This window comes from Chaetura pelagica, unplaced genomic scaffold (assembly GCF_000747805.2).
Source record: "Chaetura pelagica isolate M959 unplaced genomic scaffold, ChaPel_1.0 scaffold21, whole genome shotgun sequence".
Classification (NCBI taxonomy): domain Eukaryota; kingdom Metazoa; phylum Chordata; class Aves; order Apodiformes; family Apodidae; genus Chaetura; species Chaetura pelagica.
In genome coordinates, this window is record NW_009952251.1 from 227,011 (window position 1) to 250,524 (window position 23,514).

Here is a 23,514-nt window from a genome sequence, read left to right on the forward strand (position 1 = left end):
TTTCCCTACTCTAAAAAGATGGTGACATTTTCCTAGTGGTATCTAAACACCTGAGGGTTGTGGCTGGTGCTCCTGTCTACTCAGTGGTCTTAGCCTGCTTGTCCCATTTTGCTGCAGAGACCACAGTTGGCAGAGAGCTGGGCTTCAGCCTCTCTCACTCAGGCCGTCCTCACTGGCACCAGCAATTTAACTTGGGCATCAAGCTGAGCTACAATCAGGATCAAAACTGGGGATTTCCTTAGCTTTCCTTTCCACTGACCTGCGATGGTTTCACAGGGGAAGGGAAAAGTTCTAAGATCAAGGTAAACCTGGGTTTCTGCTCCTCAGTTCATTTGTCAGGGAAGAGACAGAGCAAACTGGAGCCTGACACCTCTGTTCACATTGCAGTTCCCCTCCAACCAGTTGAGTTGCAACAGTTCACAGGGTATTCATAGTATCTGGCATGAGTGAGGGGCTAGCAGCTTCTGAGTGGTGGGTGATGTTGGGGGTATCAGCCTAGCGGGTAGCATGTGTGTTAAAGCTGGAGAGACAGGGAGGGGATGACGAGGTGTGGAAGGATTAACTGTATTTTCATTGCTTCGAGACTTTGCCCTTTCCAAGAAAAATAATCTGCAGCTTGAATATTTCTTTTTCCTGGAGGGGGTGGACATGTGTGCAAACGAGGTGTGAATTTTTATGAGGAGGTGTGAAAGTGTGTACATGAGTGAAGTGTGAATTACACGTCTATTTGTACATGGATGTCAACAAGTCGATGAATTTCTTCCTTCCACGTGAATGTGTCTCTTTTTCTCTTTATCCCCCTAAACCCACATAGACACGTATGTAGGCAAATGTGCCCTGCTGAGAAAAGACATTTGTGCAAGAGCATAGGCTTGTACATGTTTGTGTATTGAGCAAGCTCTCCTGTGAAACAAAGACCAGATGTTTTTGGATATTCTCAGCTTCTCCTGTGGCAGTGTTGTGATTTTTCCCCTCGTATTTTTCAGGATACTTACAGGATTATTTTAAGAAAAAGGGGAAGGCTCCAGACCTACCTTTGGGTATATAAGAAGGAAGTTATTTTGAAGAACGAATGTGAGGGGGCATGCAAAACATGGGGAAAACGGAGACCTCCAGGGCTGTGGAGAGGCTGTGAGGGCAGCCTTGCAGTGGGGACAACACATGAGGATTTGCATTCCATGCTGTGCCCCATGGCCTGTCGCCAGGGACGGGAAAGCCTTTCTGCAACACAGGGCCAGAGGCACCCTGTATTGCCTGCCAGCCCACCCTGTGGAGGGGCTGAGGGTTTTGCTGGGTTTTGCCCATTTTGTAGTTTTCTGCCCATTTTTCTAGGTGTGAGAAGGCAATGCTGACTTCCATGGGCATCTATGGCAGCCTATAAGGCTGTGGCACTGGGATGGGGCAGGTGCAGGGGAGGGGGGACAGTGAGAGGCATGCGATAGGGGCCCTGTGGAGAAAGGGGCTTTATAGTTGCATTTGGTAGTGCATTATCAATTGACCCTGTGATGCAGATTTTCCTCCCAGCAAGTGATGCAATAATAAATTTGATTTGCAGTGTTCATGAGATTAAATGTTTTTTTGAAGATGAAATCGCCCTCTAGGGCCTGTTCTAACCCAAAGCTGAGAGTGCTTCCTGAGCTCACCATGCAGCCGTTGCCAGCCATTTGTGGGTTAGCCCCACAAAACCACCACTCCTTATTATCCACGTCTACAGTTCCACTGGCTGGGTTAGCTTGAAAGGTTTTAGGAGGTGGGAGGCCAGTCTGCCTAGATGGGATGGTGGGAGAAAGTGGGTATGGGGACAGAGAGCACAGCAGAGAAGGGCAGTCCTCAGCTCTGCCACCAGCCACATGGCTGGGCCTCACCATCAGCCCACTATGTCTCAGTTTCCTTCCTTGGGACCAGCAAAGCTTTCTGCACTCTTGCAGCTGTACTGAGGGTTGTACACATCCAAATTTTGCTGTGTCTCAAGGCAGCTGTGGGAGACTGCCACAGAGCAGCTTGGAAAGGAGGCAAAAGAAGGGATAAAATGAGGCAGCTCCAGATGATCTGATATCAATCTATCTCTTATTTTATGGCTCTGTAATTGCTTCAGCAAGAGTGTTTATTTCTCTTTTCTGGTCTGTGTGAAATGTGGTATGTAAGGTAGGTGGTAGGAGGTGGAGGCAAAAAGTTTGTTGTGTAGAGTAATTGCCCTTGCCCAAAGATTAATATGAAATATTAGAGTACCAAATGGATGTCAACTGCCTGGAGAATGGCCTTTATCAGACCACCCCTAGCAGTGGCCCAGAGGGAGCAGCTGTGCTCAGCTGATGCTCAGAACCTGTTTCAGTGTCTTGTTCCCTTCTGTCTTGTGTCTCTGCAGCTCAGCCATGCGGGGGCCGCCTGAACTCCAAGGATGCTGGATACATCACCTCCCCAGGGTACCCCAATGACTACCCCTCCCACCAGAACTGTGAGTGGGTCATCTACACCCCTGAATCCAACCAGAAGATCATCCTCAACTTCAACCCTCACTTTGAAATCGAAAAGCATGACTGCAAGTAAGACGCTTCTTTCTTTCTATTACCTAGTCACCTATTCCCACTTTTGTCTAGCAGTATGGGCCTCATGCTTCCTTGCACATGAAAACAAACATTGTCCTGACCCCCTCTAGTGCTCTGTCTCATGGCCCTTTAAGGGGCAAGTGTGTCTCTTCCATCTGGGTGGTTATAACATGCTGCTTTGGACAAACAGGATGAGCCTAGTCTGCATTGAACTGGTAGTTCTTAACTCAGCCTGCTATCACCTGAAAGCAAGAGCTAACTGGCTTTCAACCTGAGTCTGACTTTGGTTAAAAGCTTATTTTTCTCAGTGTCAAAGTGGCCTCACTGTCCTTTTAAACTGTGCTGGGAGAGCAGAGCAATTTCCTGGCATGTAACTAGGCAGAGGTATGGCACAGAGAACCCTAGGGCTGGAGAACCATGGGAGGCTGGAGGTTTGGGGGTCAGAGCTGTTTGTGCCGGATTTGACTCTCCACAGTGCTTATCCTGCTTGGTCAACTGGGGTTTGGTTTTGTCTAAGGTTTTTTTCTCTTTTCTTTTAAGAAGCGACTAGGAAACTAGATGCCCAGGAAAAACAATTAACAGCTAGTAAAGAATAATTAACAGCATCAAAGGACACCATAAAAGGCTGAGTTAATAACGTGGTCTCAGCAGACGTATAAACCTGTGTGTTTAATCTGGAATCCACAGCCAGTTACAGGGATGACTGAGCTATGAAGGAGCTTGAAGTTTCCTAAAACAGGCCTAACACAGCAGTCTTGCCAGACACACTTGTCCTGTTGATTAAAAGGGACTTATATATGGAGAGGGGAACTCTGTTTGCAAAAAGGGGAAGCATTTATGGGGCTGTAGAAGCAGTCCTGTGGAGAACAAAGAATTCAGCGTGGGTTTGATGTACTGAAGGTTATGAAGTGCAGAGCTGGATCCTCAGCTACTGCAAATCGGTGTAGCTTCTGTAACTCTAATAAAGGTGTGCTGATTGATGCCATTGTGGATCTCATCAACCCCTTATAGATAAAGCCTGGACTAATAAGGCTTTGAGCACCATGAAGTCTCCCTGAAGTTACTGCATGTGCAAGGCATTTAGCACTTTGCAGAATCAGGCTGGTGTTTAGAAAGGGGATAAGGTAGAGAAAGGCTTAATGTGGGCATAGATTAACACATCAAGGCCTCAGCAGTGCACGTGGGAGTGATGGTTGCTATCAGATTTTATTATTGCTTGTACAGACTGAATTGTGTAGCCTTCTTATAGCTAATGAATGCAGTTGCCCCAAATTCACAGTAATAAAAGCTTTATAGGCCTGTATTTGCAGTCTGCAGAGTGTGCAGTATATATTGGGCAGGGCAGTGTTGTGTGTGGGGTAGGGGTCAAGCTAGGCAGGTGGGACTCCAGCTTCTGCCTTTCCAAGGTCTTGGACAGGGAAAGCCAGGTTGGTCAGAGAGCCAGAAACCCCCATGGGCACCTGCCATTTCCTCCAAATATGTGAAGCTGTTGGTTTTAGCTCTGAGCACCTTGTCCAACTTTTGCCATGTTTTTCCTCCCTGTGAGAGCAGCATCTGGTCCAGAGCTGCATGTGATGTGTGCTGGAGGGGCTGCCTGAGTACTGGAGATGTTGTACCTTTGCTGCTTTCTGCTTCACCATGGCAGATAATCTGAGTGGCTGCTAAGTGGTGTTGCCATTTCCCTTTCTGTGTGTACGTGCATGCAGGGAGCCTTTAGTTACAGCAGAAAGGTTTGCACTCAAGGAATTTGGTCCCCGACGTGGGACATGAGTTGTGGAGGGCTTTGTCAGAGTCTGTCATTCAGTTTGGCTCCTATGGTAACATTGCTCTCTAGAAAGCAAGTATTAACATTAAACCTCTCCTGAAAGTAAAGTTCACCTGCACCTCTATCACCTTATCTGCCACCTGTATGCAAGTGAAAGAGGGTTCATCCATGGTGTGCTTGGGGTTCTGCTGGCCACAGGTATGAGCTGGGAGCCAAGCTGACTTTGGCTACCAGCTCTGCAGAGCCAGCACTGCAAAGTAGTGGGTTTGAAAGAACTTCATGCGCAGTGGTTGATCTGAAACATATCCAAACAAATGAAAACTGTTCACAAGAAACAGTACCTGAAAAAAAATGTATAGGAGGAAGAATTTTTCTTCTTAAAGGGACCTACCCAAAGGCAACAAGTATTTAACACTGTGTAATATGTGGGCATTAAGCAGTAGCAATAGGTGACCATCTAGTAATAAATCTCATCTGAATGTCAGGGAGTATTTTGTGAAGAAACGAAGGCCTTGTTGCAGCTGCAAATGGGATCCTTAACAGAACAGGAGTTCAGGAACAAAGAAAAAGTGTCAGGGCAGAGCCCTACTTTTGGCATCTGCTAATTCATATAGAGCCCATTCACACAAAGGTGACAGGGTGATGAGCCCCATTGTGGCACTCTGTCTCTGGGCAGACATGGGTATTGCTACCTGGCAGCTATCAGAGCAGGATCAGGGCTGATCCTTGCTTCCAGCTGCCAGAGGTAAACACTATAACCCTTTCCTCTGTTGCTTCATCCTTCAACATTTTGTTTTACCTTATTAGGCTAAAGTTTCTCCCTCATAAAGCATAACATTTACATTCCTAAAATGCATTCTAAGGCCTACAAAAATATCTGCAAAACTCCTTTTTGTTTTACTGTGTCCTTTCTGGCTTTCCTTGTATCTGCTTTAGATTTTCCTTTGGGATGGGAGGTGTTTTCTCATGTGTTTTGTACAGTGTCTGGCACCCTGGAGACCTCTGTTGATAGGTCAGTGATTTCTCCTCGATGGGCTGCTGGCTGGAAAGGATCTGTGTACCTGGTGCTGCCCAGACTTTGGAGTGAGAGCTGGCTGCTGAGTGGCTAGGGCAGCTGGGCCTCCAAGCCTGGAGGTGAGAGCCTCAGCTGCAATGGAAACCCAAAGGTGGCAGCCAGGGGTGGCTGATTGCTGCTGATTGTTGCTGTTGTTTTTCTGAAAGCACATCTGGGCTTTTATTTTTCGACTTGGCCTTATCCTGCTGTTGTGGCTCCTGTGCACCCACACAGCAGGGATCCCTGTTGCCAGAGGGTGGACACACTCTTATAGGGTGTATGGGTCCCAGGCCTTTGTTCATGCTGTCCTGCAGCCATGGGGCCACAGCAGTGATGGCAGAACCAAAAGGGAAGTTTGATGCTCTGGTACAAAATCTGCTGAACTATTCAGAAATAAGGATAAAAGCCTGTCTGCTCACTGTTTCTTCCTCTCTGTGCTGCAAGCACAGCTACTGCTTGGGCACAGCAGCCTTGCGCCGTTGGTAGCTGCTCTCTGAACAGGGAACTGGCATCCAGTGGAAAAGAGCACCCTGCTGCTGCTGTGGTGAAATGTTTCCACTCCCCACATGGCATGTTAGTAGCTGGGCAGCCTTGTGCATACGAGGGTTTAGTTGTGATCCCAGGAGCAGCTTGAGCCATTTGCAATAGGTGTGAGAGGGCTGGCTGACCCCCCATTCACACAGTCTCATAGCCGAGCTGCCAGCTTCTTCCCAATTGCCATTTTGCTTTTTTTGCCTGCACTCCTTGCTTGGAAAATCCAAGTCAGAAACCTCAGATCTGTGAATCACCGCATTTATAACCAACCACCTTTTCCACTCGTGTGTCCCTCTCATTGCTGTACTTCTCTTTAGATCATTAAAAACTCCCTCCCAAGATTGCCTACTGACTCTGCCATCCCCATCCGCCCTTGGCCTCCTCTGCAGGAGGATTATGCTGGGCAGAGCTGCCACTGGCTGCCAGGATGTTGCTGTGCACACCTGCCAGGAGCCCACTGCCTCCAGACTGCTGCAGATGGGCTTGTTCTCTCTCTGCAAACAGTAGAGCTTGCAGCTGAGTCATAACATCTGCACCAGGGAAATGTTACAGAAAAAAGCCCAGATGACAGACGGTGCCAGGGGTTTTTCTGTAGCTCTTTCTGTCACATACTATACAACTGGGTTGCAATCGGTGGGATCCCTGCCTGGGGAGGATTTGGGGGACTGCTTCTGTGGCTTGCAGCCCCCTCTGGTGGTACATGCCAAATGTTGGTGGAGGTCTCTGGAGTCAGGGGCCCAGGGCTCCAAAAAACAGGCAGGAGCCGGCAAATTGGAGCCAGCCTGGAGCTGGAGCTGCATAGTCAGGCTTTTTCTTCCTCCTGACTTTGGGTCCCCATGACAAGCCCTGGGGGTTTCCAGAAACAGGAACTGGAGCCACTGTAACAAGGAAACGTATGCAGTTATCACTGTGACTTCATAAGTAGCATGCTGGTGACAAGAGTTGAACCAAGTTCAGCATCCTGGACAGGCATGGCAGGAGATGCCTCTTTCCCAGCCTGAAGGGCAGAGCAGACCAAGGTTTGGCAAGGGAAGCCACCACCCTCCAAGCACCCATCTTGCAGAGCACTGCCTGCCAGGGACATCGGTAGTAACACGCTGGTGTTCCCAGGCCACTGTACAAAGGGTGAGGCATGTGGGCTTGGATAGGCAGTGAAAGCCTTTTGTGGCAGCATGGCCATGTCCTATGCTTCCAGGAAGCTGGGCACTGGAACACAATAGCTCTGCATCCTTCCTAGAGAGCAGCAGAGGCACTGGCTCAAGTCCCTTACTCAGGCAGAAGGGGAAGCTGCAGCAAGCCCAGGCAGGCAGGCAGCTGGTGGCTGCAGTATTCAGGCTCTATTGACCATCTTCAGACAAGAGCAAAACAATGCAAGAAGCTGTCCTTCCATCAGTGAAGGTTAAGAGTAGACAAGGCAGCAATTATGGACAGCTAATTAGAAAATGCTTTGAAAAGTATATATAATTATCTTATTAATCAACATTTTAGAAACAATGCAGTTCATCTTGAGATCAGGAAAATCCTTAGACAAGACAAACACATTTAGAGCCCTACAGAATGTCAGGGCCTGGAGAGGTTCTTTTCTGGGATGCAAGGGGAAATGACTGCATCTCCTTCAACACTGGGGGAGTCAAGCTTTAATTTTGCAGAGAGGAAGTCAAAGATGAGATGTTAAGGAAGGCATTTGCTTGCTCATACATTTGTGGCATGGGTAGCCAGAAGCAACGTTTATAACGTACAGGAAATAATTCAGTCTGGGTAATATGACACTGCAGTTCAACTTGTCTTCAAATGAGCTTCTAATGTTTTTTAACTCTGTCCAGCTTCTGCTGTATGGTTCATAATTGCCATCAAGCCCAGGTCATTTTCCAAAATGAAACATCAGTGAACAGGGTAGATGTGGCAGTGTTAGACCAGCACATGAGTTAACAGCTTCAGTTGTTCGCATCTCTCTGCTGCCCATCTGTAGAGCTGTGAGAGCTTAGCAGGCTCCATGGCTGTGCTTTCCCAGAGCCTCTCCCTCGAGGGGGGGGACAGGCCAAATCCAGGCTCTGCAGAAGGTGATGGCCTCAGAGGCACTCCCCTGGGATCTCCTGTGTCCTGCTGGCTCATCAACATCCGGCACATAGGAGTCAGATCTGGTTTTGCACCTTGTTTCCTGTTGGCACAATGACAAATTGAGGGCCAGCTGGTGACACTGGGAACAATAGCATTAGAGATAGAGACCTCTCCCCCTCTTTCCTGTGAGTGAGAAGGAGGAGCTGGTGGTGTATTTGGGTTTTACTCAGACTCTCTGGCCAGCAAAGGAGGTAGTGGGACCCATGAGTCTCTCACAGCGTCTGGGGAGGGAGCAAGCACAGGTCTGGTTATGGTGACTACTCTCTAACTGGGCTCAGAATCCAGCTAAAAGTCTAAGAGACCTCTGACTTTTGCAAGTATACAGTACGCACCACACCCCAGCTCTAAGCCCCGCGTCTTTGCTGACCCTGCTTAGCACAGATGCTGTAGGATAGGACAGTAGTAGAGCAATCCTATTGGAAAGGGCCTGATGGTAACTACAGCATAGAGGTGCTTGTGCTTTCAGCAAAAAAGCCCAAGGTCCTTGGCTGCCTTTGCAACAGTGCTCCAGCTCACTGGGTGACACTGTTCAGGAGGCTCATCCCAAACAGGTGGACAGCCTAAACATCTGGGAGGATATGAGTCTTGGTCACTTTTTTTGCACTACACAGCAGGGTTGGCAGTGCTCTTCTGTGTCACAGGTTTGCTGTCTGGATGCAGGAGTTTGAAGGTTTAGTGAATATAAGGAGAGTGCCAGAATTATATATTTTTTTAATTACCCTTTGTTGTTGTTATTGTTGTTGTTGTTGAGGAACAGATGCAAAGGCCAGTAAAGGCAGTGGGAGGTTTTACCTTGATTTCCGTAGGAGCTGGCTTTAATCATCAATTCTTTGCCTTAGGTACATACAGCCTTTTAGTGGATATCCTTGCTATTGTCAGGCTGTAGTGGGAGTGGCAGACTCACCAGCAATATTGCAGCTGGGAGTTGTGAGATTTGGGTTCTTCCCTCTCCCTGCTATTGATTTACTGTTCCTGCTTTGGCAAATCACTTTAAATTTCCCACCCTATAAAAAAAGAGAAGGCCTGGGCATCTGCCAGCATCAAACCCAGTCCAGATAGCAACAGTGCGTTGCGCACTCTCCTCCAAAGGCTGCTGCATAGATAGCAGCATCACACAGGAGCAGGTCAGAGCACTGCAGATGACAATTGGTTCATTCCCAGCCTTTTCTGGCCAGGTGTGAATTCTGCAATTAAATATGAATGCAAAATAGAAAGAACAGACTGCAAAGAGCAGACTGAAAACGGAAGAAATTTCTGGTTGCTTTTGGCCAGAGCTCGGCACAGAACTTACTTGAAAGAATTGGGGGAGATGAGTTTTCAGACTGAGACTAGTTCTCAGTTTTGTTTACATCAAGTGGCTGCACACTGCCGTTGAATGGCAATGTAATAATATGTTGCAAACCACAGTCTGGTGATCCTGGAATTCCTTATAAGTTAATAGCAGTCATGCTCCACTAATCACAGCTAGGATGTTTCAAGCAACTGTCTTTGATATATCAGTTCAAAGACACCATAGAAAGCCTTCCTTATGCTGGCTTAGCAAATAGATCAGTAGATCATTAGAAAGAGTGAATAACTTGGGGGTTTTTTGTGGGGATTTTTCCCCAAAGAATCCCAAGGAATTTTTGAGATTTATGTGCAATGCTGCTGAGCAGTCAATCTGGTAGCATGGTGGTGGTTTTAAGGTAGCATTGGGCCAGACATGGAGATTTTAGTGTTTAATATATTGCTAGAAGCAGAGCCTGAAGCGACGGGGTCTGGCAGCAGAAATCCTGTGCCAAAGACTTAGTCCTGTTATAAATGGCACAGAAACTGGGAGGGCAGCTGCTCATTGTGTGTGCTGGGGCTGCCCCAAACATCACTTCTTGCAGAGGTGCAGAAGACATTGTGGTTAGTGTGAGGAAGGACACGTGCCTGGTTTTTGAGGAGGGGTCCCGCCGTGCTGAGACAGGTTGTCCGTGCTGTGCTGAGACAGGCAGCGCTCGCGCGCGGGGGGGAGAGCCCCTGTGCTCAGCCCCACGCCAGCCGAGGCTGTGCTGCGGGCAGAGGGTTTGCATGGGAGGTGCTCAACGTATCGGAAACCTCCAGGGAACCCTCGGAGCTGGGGTTGTTGATGGATGTCCAACAAGGAGTAGGATCCCCCACCCCCCACTGGCAGCACGAGAGTTTGAGGCATGTGCTCAGCTTCCTTCCTTTTTTGTGAGTGTTGGTGTGAGGTTTCATTTACATTGTTATTTTGCAGTGAAAAGGGAAGGTGTAATGCCTGGCTCTCACACATTCTCTCTTTGGTAATGCTGATGTTTGGCTGATAATCATGGGCAGGAACTAGATCTGGAATCTCCATCAGCAGAGAGGACTGACTTGCCATTGATCTATGTTCACTGCATCGTGTTGAAGTTTTTTGACCCATGTGATTTCTTAGGTTTTCTTTTGTGAAAACCCTCTGATTTTTCTGCTGTTCAGGAGCAAAACATCTCTCTGTCTTTATATATGGCAGATGGGGATTTCTTCAGATGTCCAACAACTCAATTGAAGGAGACCTCAGGAGACCTCTCCCCTTCCCTGTCCCCCTTCTCAGCCTGGCTTTTCATCTGCAATCTGGAGATGTAAGGGCTATAGTAATAGAGTGTCAGAGGAAGTAATTGATTGATCACACGCCGAGAGAAAAGTCTGTTGCCTTCAGTGTCAATGGAGCTGAACCACAGCCTGGAAGGGTGAGGAAGGCTTGTAAACACTCCATGGCTGAGCTGGCAGGACAAAGCAGATGCACTGCTGTGGCTGAGTGAGAGCATGACACAAAGGGTTGCTTCAAAGAAGATCTTCCTGAACAAAGCAGTGGCAGGGCCCTTGTTTGTGGGAGAAACAGAGACACTCCCATCTCCTGGTTCCAAGAGTGCATTAAGGAGAAAAGGTACCAACCAGCTTCCTGCTGTGGCCCTCTCCCTTGTCTCTATCTCTCTCTCCTCTCTTGGCATGGCTGCCTCTCTGACCTGCTGCCCCGGTGGAGCTGAGCACACCCCAGGGGTACCAGCCAGCCCTTGAAAGTGGCTAATTCCTCCCATACCCCCAGACAGATATTGCTGCCTCTGGGACCTGGGTGGAAAGCTACCACTGCTGCAAATGCACATCGAGGGGTGATACGTGCATGGCACGATGCTTGCCCTCACCCAGGCATTGATTGTGCTCCAGCTGTTGGTGAGGCTTGGTTCAGATGGCTGTTGAGCAACAAATGCCCATATTTTGTGGGGAGAAGTGGGTAGGAGATGGTATGCTACCTACACAGCATACGAGGAGGGATCAGGCAGGTTTGGTGTGCTGTTTGCCCCAGAAACCACTCTTACTACAAGCTGGCATAGTTGAGTTGTGGAAATGCCCAAAGAGCCAAGGCTGCAGGCCAGCCTTGGCAACAAAGCTTTGATTACTTGTGCATCAGCTAAGGCAGGAGCTGGACTGTGAACAGGCTGTGTCTGCGAAACCGCGGGGTCAGAAAGCCATCCCAGGGTGGGCTGGTCCCAGGGTGACCAGCTGTCATTAACAAGGGCTGTAGGCAGCCAGGAGCGTGAGGTGGGCTGGTCAGGGCTCTGTTCTTACAGCCTCCTTTATACACTTGCTGCCTAATGATGTGTTTGTTTTGGTTTTGTGCTGCAAAAAGCCAGTGCAAATGAGTGATATGTGGAAAGCTGAGCTGCAAAGCTTCTGTCTGATCCTAGTTATTACCAGCTCTTTCATTCCTCATGACAAGTTGCATCTAAGGCCATGACTGATACCGTGCCAGCAAGGTGGGATAGGACATACCTTGCTACAGCTCCATGAAGGGTGTTTTCCTCTAGGAACAGGGCTGTTAGAGCAGAGCATGTGAATGTTCCCTAATCCTCATCAGCACCTGCCACCCAGTCTTCAGAACTTCAGCCATCAGGGTCAGCCTGTTCCAAACTCATCTCCATCCATCACCTGGGCTATTGAGCACTGGATCCCATCAGGAGGTGGGAATCTGTTCACCTGTTCCCCCCACTGCAAAGCAGGCAAAGTGAGCATTTGCCCTTGGCTTTCTGCCTGCTCTGCTGCTTTTCAGCAGTCAATTTTCCTCTTGTGGTTGTTATCTTTTATTATGTACATGTTTTTTTCTTTCTCTTAGAGATCAAGTGCCTGTAGGTGGTGACAGTAAAATGACATAGAAACCAAAGTCTAATTTTTTCCACAGATGGATAGTAGCAGAAGGAGGAAAGTGCAAATGCAGTTTCTCAAGTGTCCTGCATTTTGGGGTATGAAAAGGTTGGGAAGTTACTTCAGTTCCCTTATAGCAGCAACAGAAGGCAGAATGCCATGGAAAGGGGGGCTGTTCTTAACATGCTTTATATTTTTTATTCCCGGTTTCACCATTATTTTTCCTCCAAAAGACATCTTGCAACAAAAGACCCCTGCAGCTAAAGATAGAAGGGTGAGGAATTTATAGAGACAGTTTTGGAGACAGAAATAAAATTAAACAGCCATGTGTAACTCCTGAACAACAGCCTGCAGAAAACCCCTGAAGTGCACATGAGCACATCTTGTTCTGTGATACAATGAACGGTTTTCCAGACACGCCCCAGATGAGAGCAGTACTCCAACGTACCTTTCCACAGCGATCTGGCAACACAGCCTAGGCAGCCCTAGGATGAACAGCAAAGCACAGGGGAGCCTCTGCTCTCCTGTCTTTGGGGGTCAACAGCATGCAGCATGCTAGGAGCTGAAATTCCCTCCTGAATTAGAACTTGCCACAGTTTGCAGCTATGTTTTATCCTGCCCCTAGCAAGGTGTGTTTTGGCTACTTTTTTTTTTTCTCACATAAGTCAACAGTAACTGCTGAAAGACTCTTCCCATCAGTGGTGCTTGTACGAGGATGAAAACAACCCAAGGAATATAAATAGAGGCTATTTGTAGTTTCCATTTTTGTCTTCAAGGCATTTTTTAATAAGTTTTCCAATCTGCTAGGGTTATTTTCTCTCTTTTTTTTTTTAACTTTTTTTTTACTCTTTTTTTTAAAAAAACAAACAAACTAACAAACGAAAAAAACAGGATAACTAGATTTTTCTTCAGAAATTCTGGTCAGATTTTTGAGAAGATAAGAAAATAATCCAAACCACAGTGGAATGATTACAAAACCCCACAATACAGTGATTACACAAGATGAAATTGGAATACACAAATTCAAAACGAACTTCCAAGAAATCCTAAGCAATTATGTATCCCCAGGCCTGGCTCTTCACCTGCTGCGACTGGATTTTGGTCATTTCAGTCACTGAGATCCAGCAAAATCCCTTCAGGTTCAGAGCAATGATAGCCCGTTTTTCTGCTGTTGCCAGAGGCATTTATTTCCAACAGGACAAGACAAAGGCAAGCTCTACCTGCTCGGAGTGCATCTTTTGCCTCAGCATGGGCAAAAATGGCCCCACAAGCTGCAAACTGAGGCCAGATTAATCTCCCCTATGTTCAGGCACCTAGAGTCCACATCTCGTCAGCAAGAATGTTTTAAACTACCTCTATCATCAGTGCAGAAGAACAATTAATCCCATCCCATTCTGGGTGTGAGGGGTCTGCTTCCACTGAGAGCAGAGGAAGTTTAGTTGGCTAAAGCTAGATACAATACAAGCTGGCACAGTTCTGTATCAGGATCTGTGTCTATGAGGACTGATTCTCTTCCCACCCCAGGATAAATTAGGAGTGATTACTCTTAAAATGATGAGTTACACATGTGTAAAACCAGTTCAAGTCAAAGGAGAACCCAATTCATCTGCTGTATTTATAATTAATTACTCTGATTAAGGGCTGGCAGCTAAGATCAAACTTCATTGCTCATGTTTCATCAGCCAGCAGAGGTGCTTGAATCTGTTACCATGGCTATTAAAATAATACTGTTTAAAAATTCTCACTAGTTTCTGCAGCAGTTTAACCTTTGAAGGGTATGTCCTGCAGTTGCACAAGGTTCTATAAACATGACAGAAAAGTTTTCTTGCCTTTCACAGTGTAACCACCTATGAAATAAGGATTTGGTTTGAAGGTGCTGCATAAGAGCATGTAGATGGGTGGTGACACAGAAAAATCGACTAAGCTGGCTAGCATGTAGTAGACATTAATTCTAGCTGCCCCTTGATTGCAAAACAAGCACAGAGCTTCTGGTTCACCATTTCTTAACCATCTCTATAATGCATCTGCTATTTAATTTCTAAGAAACAGCCTTTTCTTAGAGAATGTTTAAAAAACCTCATGCTTTTTGTAACAATTTCTGAGAAACAAACCACCCACCATCTTTTCAAAGGGAACAATTGTATTTACCAGCTGATGTTATGGCTAAGGAGGTTTGCCACACCTTCCCCCAGCTACATGCAGAGTATTAACATCTGCTGAATTCCACTGGAATTGCATTTTCTCTATGTATTGTCATGAGAGTGTTCAGGTTAGAGCCTTGTGGCAAGCATTGGTAACTGACTTAGCTGCCTGCAAGCCCTCACCTACTCCAAATCATAGCCTTGGGAAGAGACTGAGAAAGCTGCCAGCTAGGTCAGAGCTTGGTCTGGGAAGCCAGCCCTCCTTGGGCTGTGAAGCAAGGCTTGCAGGAGGATTTACATTATGGCTGTGAACATATACACGATTTATTGTTCATGTTTCTTTCCATCCTAAGCTAATGTCCCTGTAATCCTTGAAGCATGTTTTAGTGGAGAAGGACTTGAGCATCTCTTAGGTTTGAGGTTAGAGGAGCAGTAGGTTTGTTGTTTATGCATGGAGCACTATGAGTCCCCAAACTGTGCTTTGTACTGAAGTGTGTGCCTCAGGAGAGCAGCACCCAGAGGAATGGCTCTCCAGTGCTGCTTCCCAGATGGGCTGCAGCATTTCTGGAACTCACCAGTGCCTAGGTGGGCACCTGGGAATTCTGTGCTGGCCTCAGGAGATGTGGAGCACAGCTCAATGGCCAGAGAGCAGATTAGCTATTTCACAACAGAAAAGGGCTAAAAATGTGGGGGTCTTCTCATAATCACTGCAGCTGAGGCTTTTTTGCCTTTACTGTGCCACAAAGCCTTATTTGGAGAGCCAGCAGCGAAGTGACTGAGGGAAAATGGAGAGAAAGGAAAGACTCGAAGGCAGAGAAGGTTGACTGGAGGAAAAAGAAAGCAAGCAAGCAACAATGGGTAATAGAGGCATTAGAAGTGCTTTATAATTAGTTTATAAAAGCTCTCTTAACATCAGTAAAGCACTTTCTACTAAAAATCTTTAATAAAAATGCAGCAATATTTGTAAGCAATGTACGTTTTCCATTTAATTCTGTTAAACAGCTCCAAGAAAAGCATCTTAAGCAATACATTTGCCATCCTTTCTCAACCCCCCATTGTCTGGGCAGTTAAAAGCACTTCAGCATTGCCTCCCTGCCTCAATACTCCCTGGTGGAAACCTCTTTTTGAAGCATTGTCAAACCAACTGTCTGGCCTTCCCACTCAAGCAACAGCTGAAAATACTCTGCTGCTGGGGGAGCAGCCAACTGCAATCACCTTCCCTGCAAGACTTGGTTAATCCATTGACTATACTTGTGGGTTACAAATGCTGCACCCTGCCCTCACTTATTTATGGTTGGCTTATTGGAGCAGTGCCTAGATGGGAAGAAGTGGCCACAGAATGTGCTTGGAGATGGCGGCTCGCCCAGCGGAGGTAATGCCAGAGAGGTCAGCCCACAAGGGTTCTGGTGCACGTTGGCTGAAACAAAGGATTTGGTTATATGAGTGAAATGCAAATTGCTGGGCACTGGTCAAGGCAGTTTGGATGCCATCGCTGCTTAAATATGTCCCACCCTGCTCTGCCCTAGTCTGTAATTATCTGGAAATGAAATGTTTCGAGTAGAAAGCATCCCCAGGGTGGGGTTTTCTTCCTTCCAATTTTGATTCTTGTTTTTCACACGGGAAGAACAAAGTCTGGAATCCATGCTTAAGCTTAACAGAAGCAAAGATCTGGCCAACTAGATTTTAACATGGCCAGTGACCCAACATGAGGAGAATGAGGTTTGTCAGTTTGTTTGATTGTGGGCCAAGGCATGGACTTGACTGAAGCACATGATGCCAAAAGGGTTTGTAGTGGGGATTAGCCAGTGTTCTTGAAGTTTGAAAGTTTTGTGTTTTAGACCAGACGTCTTTGCTGTTTCACTTTGAAAATCCAAAGCTTAATTGCTGTGTTGGAGAGGAAGTAGCTGCTCCTGCTCATCTGTGCAGGAGTTATTTCCTGAGTGTAATACTCTACCAATTCATACTCTGTTTATATGACCTGAAGAAAGAGAGTTTTACCTCATGAGGAGCAGAGGGCTTGGGCCAGGAGATTTTTTTTTTTTTACTAGGGAAGAATGCATTTATATTAATTTTACATTTGGAAAAAATTATTTCCTGACCTTCTTCTAGGACTGTTTTTAGTTGTTTGTAACATTTGATTTATTAAGTATTAGCTTCAGTAGGAGAAAGCTCAGTTAAATGTTTGAGTGAAGCCAAAAAGGGTTTAATTCAGAGATGCAAATATTTCCTGATTATTTACTTACTAGATTAATTCTTTTTAGTTTTCCATTTGCAGATTGCTCATGAGCAGATTGCAATATTCCCAATTTGTATGTATTATTGGAAGTCACTCACCCATTCAATAAGCAAATATTTCTTGGTCCAGAATTTGCTTCAGAAATTGCCAGAGCTCCTACAGCACTGGGTGGTTTGAGAAGCCGTGTGGCCAGCACTAGGATGTTTGGTGTGTTGGCTACAGCAGAAGCTGTGATCATTACAGTAAAGTAGTTGAAGCTGTGTTCTGCACTGGCAAGTTATAACCCCACGAGGACACAAACCAATGTGATTTCCTGGGATGCAGCTAAGCTCTGCCTGTGCCATGCAAACGGCAGCTTTGACAGTCACTCTGTTAACTGTGTTTTGCCAACATTCATGTTTTCGCCAAATTAATTTTTTGCCACATATTCATGATTTCACTAGTAGCCTGCAGCACAGATGTGTGCTTCAGATGTGTAAGGGCTGCAAGCACACTGTAGTTATTTAGAGAACAAAATGTCCCTGCTGTTTGCTCAGCACTGCTTTAAACAAATAGACAAACAAGGAGGAAAAAATTCTACTTAAAAGAAGCACTAACACTGCCCTCAGTGATCCTCCTCCCTGGGGAGACGGTGGGATCAAGCCACACATGATGGACATTAGTGGGGTCATGCAGGGTGCTGCTGGACGGTGTCAGGGGTCACGAGGTGATAGGGAGCCCACAGAGCTGAGGAGAGAGCAATGGGAGCAGACCTTCATTTACATCACTGTGTGTCCACCCACCAGCTAGGCCAAAATGCTTTTCCTGTGTGAGTGCCTCTTCTCAAGACTTCTTGGATTTCACCTTGGCCAAACCAATTGAGTCTGTAACAAAGTTAAAGTCCGGGTGATTGCAGCTAGCCGAGTGCTTGGTCCAGCATAGACAGGATTTTATCTGCAGGCATTTTGCTTCTGGCTCTTAGCCTGATTTAGTCCCAGAAAGGAGTGAAACCAAAGCTGTCCAAGCCATCTTTCATTGTGGAGGAGCACACTGAGTCCCTCTAAGTTTGTTTTGAGGTTGTTGCCTGCCGATGTGTGCTTTGCAGAACAGAATGAGTCACATGAGGATCATTCCATATCCAGTAAGCTACTTCTCCTTTCAACTCTCCATTTCCAAACAGGAGATCTTGTGACAAAGAAGAAAAGCAGATTCCTGGCAGCCTGGAAATGCTTTTTCCCTCCCTGGCCCCATGAGAAGAGCTGTAGCGTGTTGTTCAAGCAGGTTGATACAAAGTGAATCAACAGTGGAAGAGAGATGGGCAGTTTCTGTAAATAGCAGTGTGCTGGCCAGAGAGGAGAAGGGGGGCAAGACAGCACGGGTGTCAGAAGGCAGTGGAGAACAAGATGTTCACTTAAAAGCTGTTTGTTTCTTCACAGGACACAGAGCTGATACTCTGTGCCATTAGTCACGGCCTCAAAAATACAAAGAAAACTGTGGGAGTTTCACCTTTCAATCAGACTTTGCAATGTTTTTGTCTCTGCACCAGGAGGCAATTCTTCCATATGTTCAGGTGCCCAGAAGCCATGCCAGTGGCATCACCAGGTGGAGGTTAGCAAAGGCAGGTTGTGGTTATAGGTGTACAGGGATCAGGCAATAGTGAATGTGGTCACCCAGTTCTTACAAAGTGCTGCTCATCCACAAAAATCTTTGATAGCACTGAAGATGATCAGTATTACTGTCAAAGTGCTAAGCAAGTGTGTACCAGCCACACTTGTTGAAGAACCAGTGTGGTGTCAGATGGTGCACAAAATAGCTACCCACTCTTGTGGGTTGAACACTGTTTAATGCTTGGTGTGTGCTTAGCCAGATCCCACCTGGTAGTGGAATAAACTGAGCTGTATTAAGTAGCACAATGGCACTTAAGGACAGAGGTAAGGGAAGGAGAACAGACCTGGGAGAGTTGTATCTGAAATTCTTTCCATGCCGAAGGAGTTTTGCGGAAATGGAGGCAAATTGTGTCCTAAATTTTGCATGTTTGCTCTGAAGCTGAAGTGGGTGTGACTGCAATAAGTTAATGATGAGAGGACCAACAGAGGAAGGGACCTGAATGTAACTGAACAGACAAAAGGGAAAAAATGCATTGGGGAATGTGTGGTGTGACTGACAGAGCCCCAGGTACCTGTCTGGAAGATGTTTGTGAAATATGCAAATATAGAGAAGTGTTTTATGTTTGTTCCTGGCATCCTGAAACATCTCCCTGACAAATTATTTTACTGCTGTTTCACCTGCCTCCACAGGTACGACTACATTGAGATCCGAGATGGGGACAGTGAAGCAGCAGACCTGCTGGGCAAGCACTGTGGGAACATAGCACCTCCTACCATCATCTCTTCTGGTCCCTCTCTCTATATCAAATTCACCTCGGACTATGCACGGCAAGGTGCTGGCTTCTCCCTGCGCTACGAGATCTACAAGACAGGTGAGTATCTGAGTCAGCACCTGTCTCCCAGGCTGTTTGCTATGATGATCTCCATAAGGAGATGTCTTTGGCCACCTCTTCAATATAGTTTTTAGCATGTTCTTTAGAGAGCTTTTTAAAAATGTTTGTAATTTAAGCAACTGTTACATTTCCAAGCAGGTAGAGATGTTATTGATGCATGATAGTGCATTTTTGGATCACAGTATGGCTTCGAAAGCAGGATTCCCCCTTAAATCCTCTCTTGTATTTGAAGATGAGGAAATGTGTATCTTTTCTCCTTGGCGTGTGTGGAGCTTGTTAGGACTAAGTGGGGATTGTCCGTCTGTTAGGAGTGCATGGAGCTCCCCCTCCTGTGGAGCTGCGATTCAGGGCTGATCAATGACGCTGTTTTTTCTCTCCCTGGAAGTGGTTTGTAACTGGGGAGCTCTGGTTTTCAAGGAACTGCTGTCAGCAGTGCTGTCAAGGACTGAGACAGTGCTTTTCCAGGCAGATATAAGAGGAACTATTCATAATTCTGTTTAATACCAAACTGTTATTGAGGAAAGGAAAAGCTGCTCAAAGGCCTTTTAAAAGTGTTTCTGTCTAAATATTAGCCAGAATTGTGTGTCTGGGAAGAAAGAGGCTTGAGAAAATAAAACCCACTCTGTGTGTGCGGGTGAGAGAGGTGTGCCTTGGGAATAAGAGTGTGTTTTGCACAGGGATGTGAGTGCCTGCCCTGTTTCCACATTCCCTTGGTGATGCATTGAAAGAAAATACACATGTGGCTTTCACATCATCACATCGAGCACAAAAAAAAATGCCCGCACTTGGTGAAGAATCAGAAAGGAGCACAATTTACCCAGCCTCTTCAAAAACGAAGCCAGGGAGCACAGGCACCAGTGCCTGGGGACCCTAGCCCAGATGTGCGGCAGGCAGAGGTGCACAGGCAGCCCACAACCTGGTTGCAGGTAAATATGAATGTGGAGACTGCTGCAAGAAGGTGGGACTCCCCAGACTGCTTGTGAAATGGTGAGGACGGGAGGTGTCTGGAGGTTCAGGTGGATAAGGAAGGTGCTGTTGCTGGAAGTTGCCTGGGCTAAATAACCAGCCAATTGCACTGTTGTGCAGCCAGCTCACCACCAGTGGTTAGGATGGAGATCAGTCCTGAGAGGAAGCAAGGGCTGCTCTGGTAGAAAGCAGGTATTGGATGGAGACTGAAGCCAAGTTTGTGTCCCTCTATGTAGGTCCATGCAGAGCTGTCCTCGGGCCTGAAGTGGTGTTTGAGGTCCTTCAGCCACCCTACCTCCCCACAAGGAGCCATTCTCTCCAGAAACAGCCATGCTTTTTTCCAGCCACAGCACAGCAAGGCAGGTTTTTGCATAGGATGGGGATGAGCCTGTAATCTCTGAGCATCCCCTGCCCCCCTGCCTGTCGGGCTCCCAGGAGGGCAGAGGGCCGCACTGGCTGCGGGGCTAGGGCAGTACAAGCAAAGCCAGCCTTTTGTTTGCAAGCAGGCACGAACGGGTGAAGTTTCCTTCTGAATTGTCAGCATAGCCTTCAAGGGTGTCACCAGCTTTAAAAGGTCATCGGATTGCCATTGTCCACATCAGTAAAGGCAGTGAGGCTGCAGCTTCTTTCATTCTTGAAGGTGACCTAAAAAAACCAACTGTTTTCAACTGAGCATTTATTTCCACACCTTGTGGTAAATATCCCTTATCATGGTATGAGAGCGGAGCAATTTGCATACAAACAACTGCCTATCAGTCTTTTGAATCCCCTGATGGGTATCAGTCAGGGAGGCTGACAAAAGAGCCGCCTGCCCTGGCTGGTCCAGCCTCCCTGCTGTTCACTTTGCTGGGCAGCAAAGTCTCCTCTCAGGCTGGGCTGTGCTGCTGGAGCCAGCATGACTCCCGTTGATTATCTGCAGTTTCCTTATAAAAAAACTGGTCATAGCGTTTGCTGGTGTCAGCCAAACTGTAGACAAAGACGCCAAATGCGATAAGAGCCCCACATGAGGAAACTTGTTGTCTAATGCAGTGACACAGTCATGTCTCTCTCTTGTCTCTAGAGGACAGTCCCTGACTCTGGGTTTAGTCTAATTTTCTCCCTAGCTCAGAGCTTGTGTTATTTTTCCTATTTATTTGTCTTTCGAGCTGTTTGGAACAAAGTACACCCTGTTCGTGGCTTTATGCTGTGATTTGTGTTTGGCCTTATTTTTGCCTCTGTGTTTTACCCCACAGGTTCACACCAGAAAAGCTGGCTGCTTCATTAGGTAGTCAATTAAGAGCCTCTCCTGAGTAGCTCTCCAGCTAGGCACTGCATAATGCCGTGCCGGGATCCCGCTATTACTGCAGGCTGCTGGCCTGACTCCTGTAGGTTAATGCTGAATTGAATAACAAGGCTCCCATAGTCCCAGGAAGTCGTGCTGCCTGGAAGAGCTGGAGCAGAAGGTTTTGTAGAGAAGGAGGATTGTCCCAGTGAAACAGAAGCAGAAAGCTTTGCAAATGCTAATGCTGGGTTGCAGCAGCAATAGCATCTCCTTTCACCTCTGATAGCTTCAGGCTGCATATTTCTGTTGCCTGTTGTCCTGTCTCCACAGCACAGGGGTTTCAAAGTCACCATGGCATGAATACAGAATTTCCCCTTTCCCTGCCACCCTGAGGCACCTTGGTTATATGAGAGGGAGCATGGAACTGGTCTGGCTGCAGCTGAGGCCAGTGCTGAGGTCAGCAATAAATAAGAGGCAACGTTGTCTGCCCTCCTCGCCTCTCAAAGGTCTTCCTTAAGGATAGAAATAACTTACATTTCTGTTGCAGACGGCTCAGTCTGTAAGAAAGAGGTCTCTGTTCCTCCTCTCAGCAAAGATGCTCCTCGTTACCCCAACTCTTGCAACAACCATGGAGTGGGGATGTGTGCTGGAACTGCCCCTCATCCTTTGTGTGAGACCTGGGGCTCTGCAGCCTAACTCTATGCTTCCCAAGGGTTTCTAGCTAACAGTGGAGACATTGGTAGCCTCCCTCAGAGCCCTTTGACTGTGACAGAAACAGGTCTCCCAGCAGGTTGCTTCATGGGGAACCTGGCAGACAGTGGGTAGAACTGGCAGGGGAAGCTCAGCCCCACGCAGTGTCGCCTCCTTTATCCCACCAGGGCCACCACCACTGGCATGGGAAACACATCAGTGTGCTGACCTGCCAAATAAGCTGTGGTTTTGGGTGGTTTTGGATGGGATCACTCTCCTAGACCTGTGTTTGGAGTAATTAGCAGCAGGAAGAGCAGTGGCATACAGATAACATTTGCAGGGCCATCTGAGGGATTTAGACACATACTGTCCACTCCAGTGGACTCACAGACCTTGTCTCTGCACCTGTGGAAAGCTTTGAAAATCACCCTCTCAGTCCTTGCAGGAATTCACAGAGCTTTTATGTTACAGGACATTTCTGGAAGTGAATATACAAGCCCTCTAAACTCAAAAAGGGGGTTTCTGTAGCATATCAAGCTGTTGACATTAAGTTGTGTTGTTGCTAAGGCTGCAAGTTTTTTCTTTCCACTACAGGCTCTGAGGACTGCTCCAGAAACTTCACTGCCTCCAATGGCACTATTGAGTCTCCAGGTTTCCCTGACAAGTATCCACACAACCTGGACTGCATCTTCACCATCATAGCCAAGCCAAAAGCAGAAATCCTTCTCCACTTCCTGCTCTTCGACCTTGAGCATGACCCACTGCAGGCAGGAGAAGGAGACTGCAAGTATGACTGGTTGGACATCTGGGATGGCATCCCTCAGGGTAAGCCACAGGGTTCTGCGCTGTTGTCCCCAGTCTCTCTTGGTATCTCACAAAACTCCAAATCTGTGCAGTCTGTGTCTGAACACCAAAGGTGCTTAACCTCAGATGTGGCTGCAGCATGCAGCCCACCGCTGGGGTGCTCCATGGCTGGCTGTGAGGATGGTGTGCTTGTAGAAGGCTGTGTGCATTAAACCCCAAACTACTGCTCTGTTGTAACCATTGGTCTGAAAAAAGTCCCACAGGACACTACAAGATACCACCAGTCTTCCCTCAGGGAAGGACAGTGGGTTTGTGTAGTGTTCCATACCACGTTCCAACACTGAGAAACAGAGCAGATTGGAGCATTTCCCAGCAATTGCAGAGCAATGCCTGCTGCAGTGGATATTTCTGCACAGTGCACTGTATGGCACCAGGCCAGCAGATGTAAAAACCAGCCCATTCCCAAAGCCTTTCTTTTTTCCTGACTGGTACTGCTAAGCCATCCTGCTGAGTGATGCCAATCTGTTGGTGACCCAAGCAGCCACTGGAAAAGCAGGTGTTACCTTTGCTGCTCTTTCTTTTGCAGTTGGCCCCTTGATAGGCAGGTACTGTGGCACTAAGATGCCTTCAGACATCCGCTCAACCACTGGCGTCCTGTCGCTGACTTTCCACACGGACCTGGCAGTGGCTAAAGATGGATTCTCTGCTCAGTACTACTTGATCCAGCAGGAAGTCCCAGAAAGTAAGTTGGAAACG

General features: G+C 47.1%; 1 protein-coding gene across 1 annotated transcript in view; it reads left to right on the plus strand.

The window, feature by feature from the left end:
• The window catches only part of NRP2 (neuropilin 2), a 111,130-nt gene that overhangs the window by 35,830 nt on the left and 51,786 nt on the right, over positions 1–23,514 (plus strand). The window contains exons 2-5 of the mRNA XM_010007372.1: positions 2,366–2,543; positions 18,835–19,016; positions 22,549–22,779; positions 23,345–23,500. Of these exons, the coding sequence (XP_010005674.1) occupies positions 2,366–2,543; positions 18,835–19,016; positions 22,549–22,779; positions 23,345–23,500 (747 nt within the window). The remainder of the gene's footprint in view (positions 1–2,365; positions 2,544–18,834; positions 19,017–22,548; positions 22,780–23,344; positions 23,501–23,514) is intronic.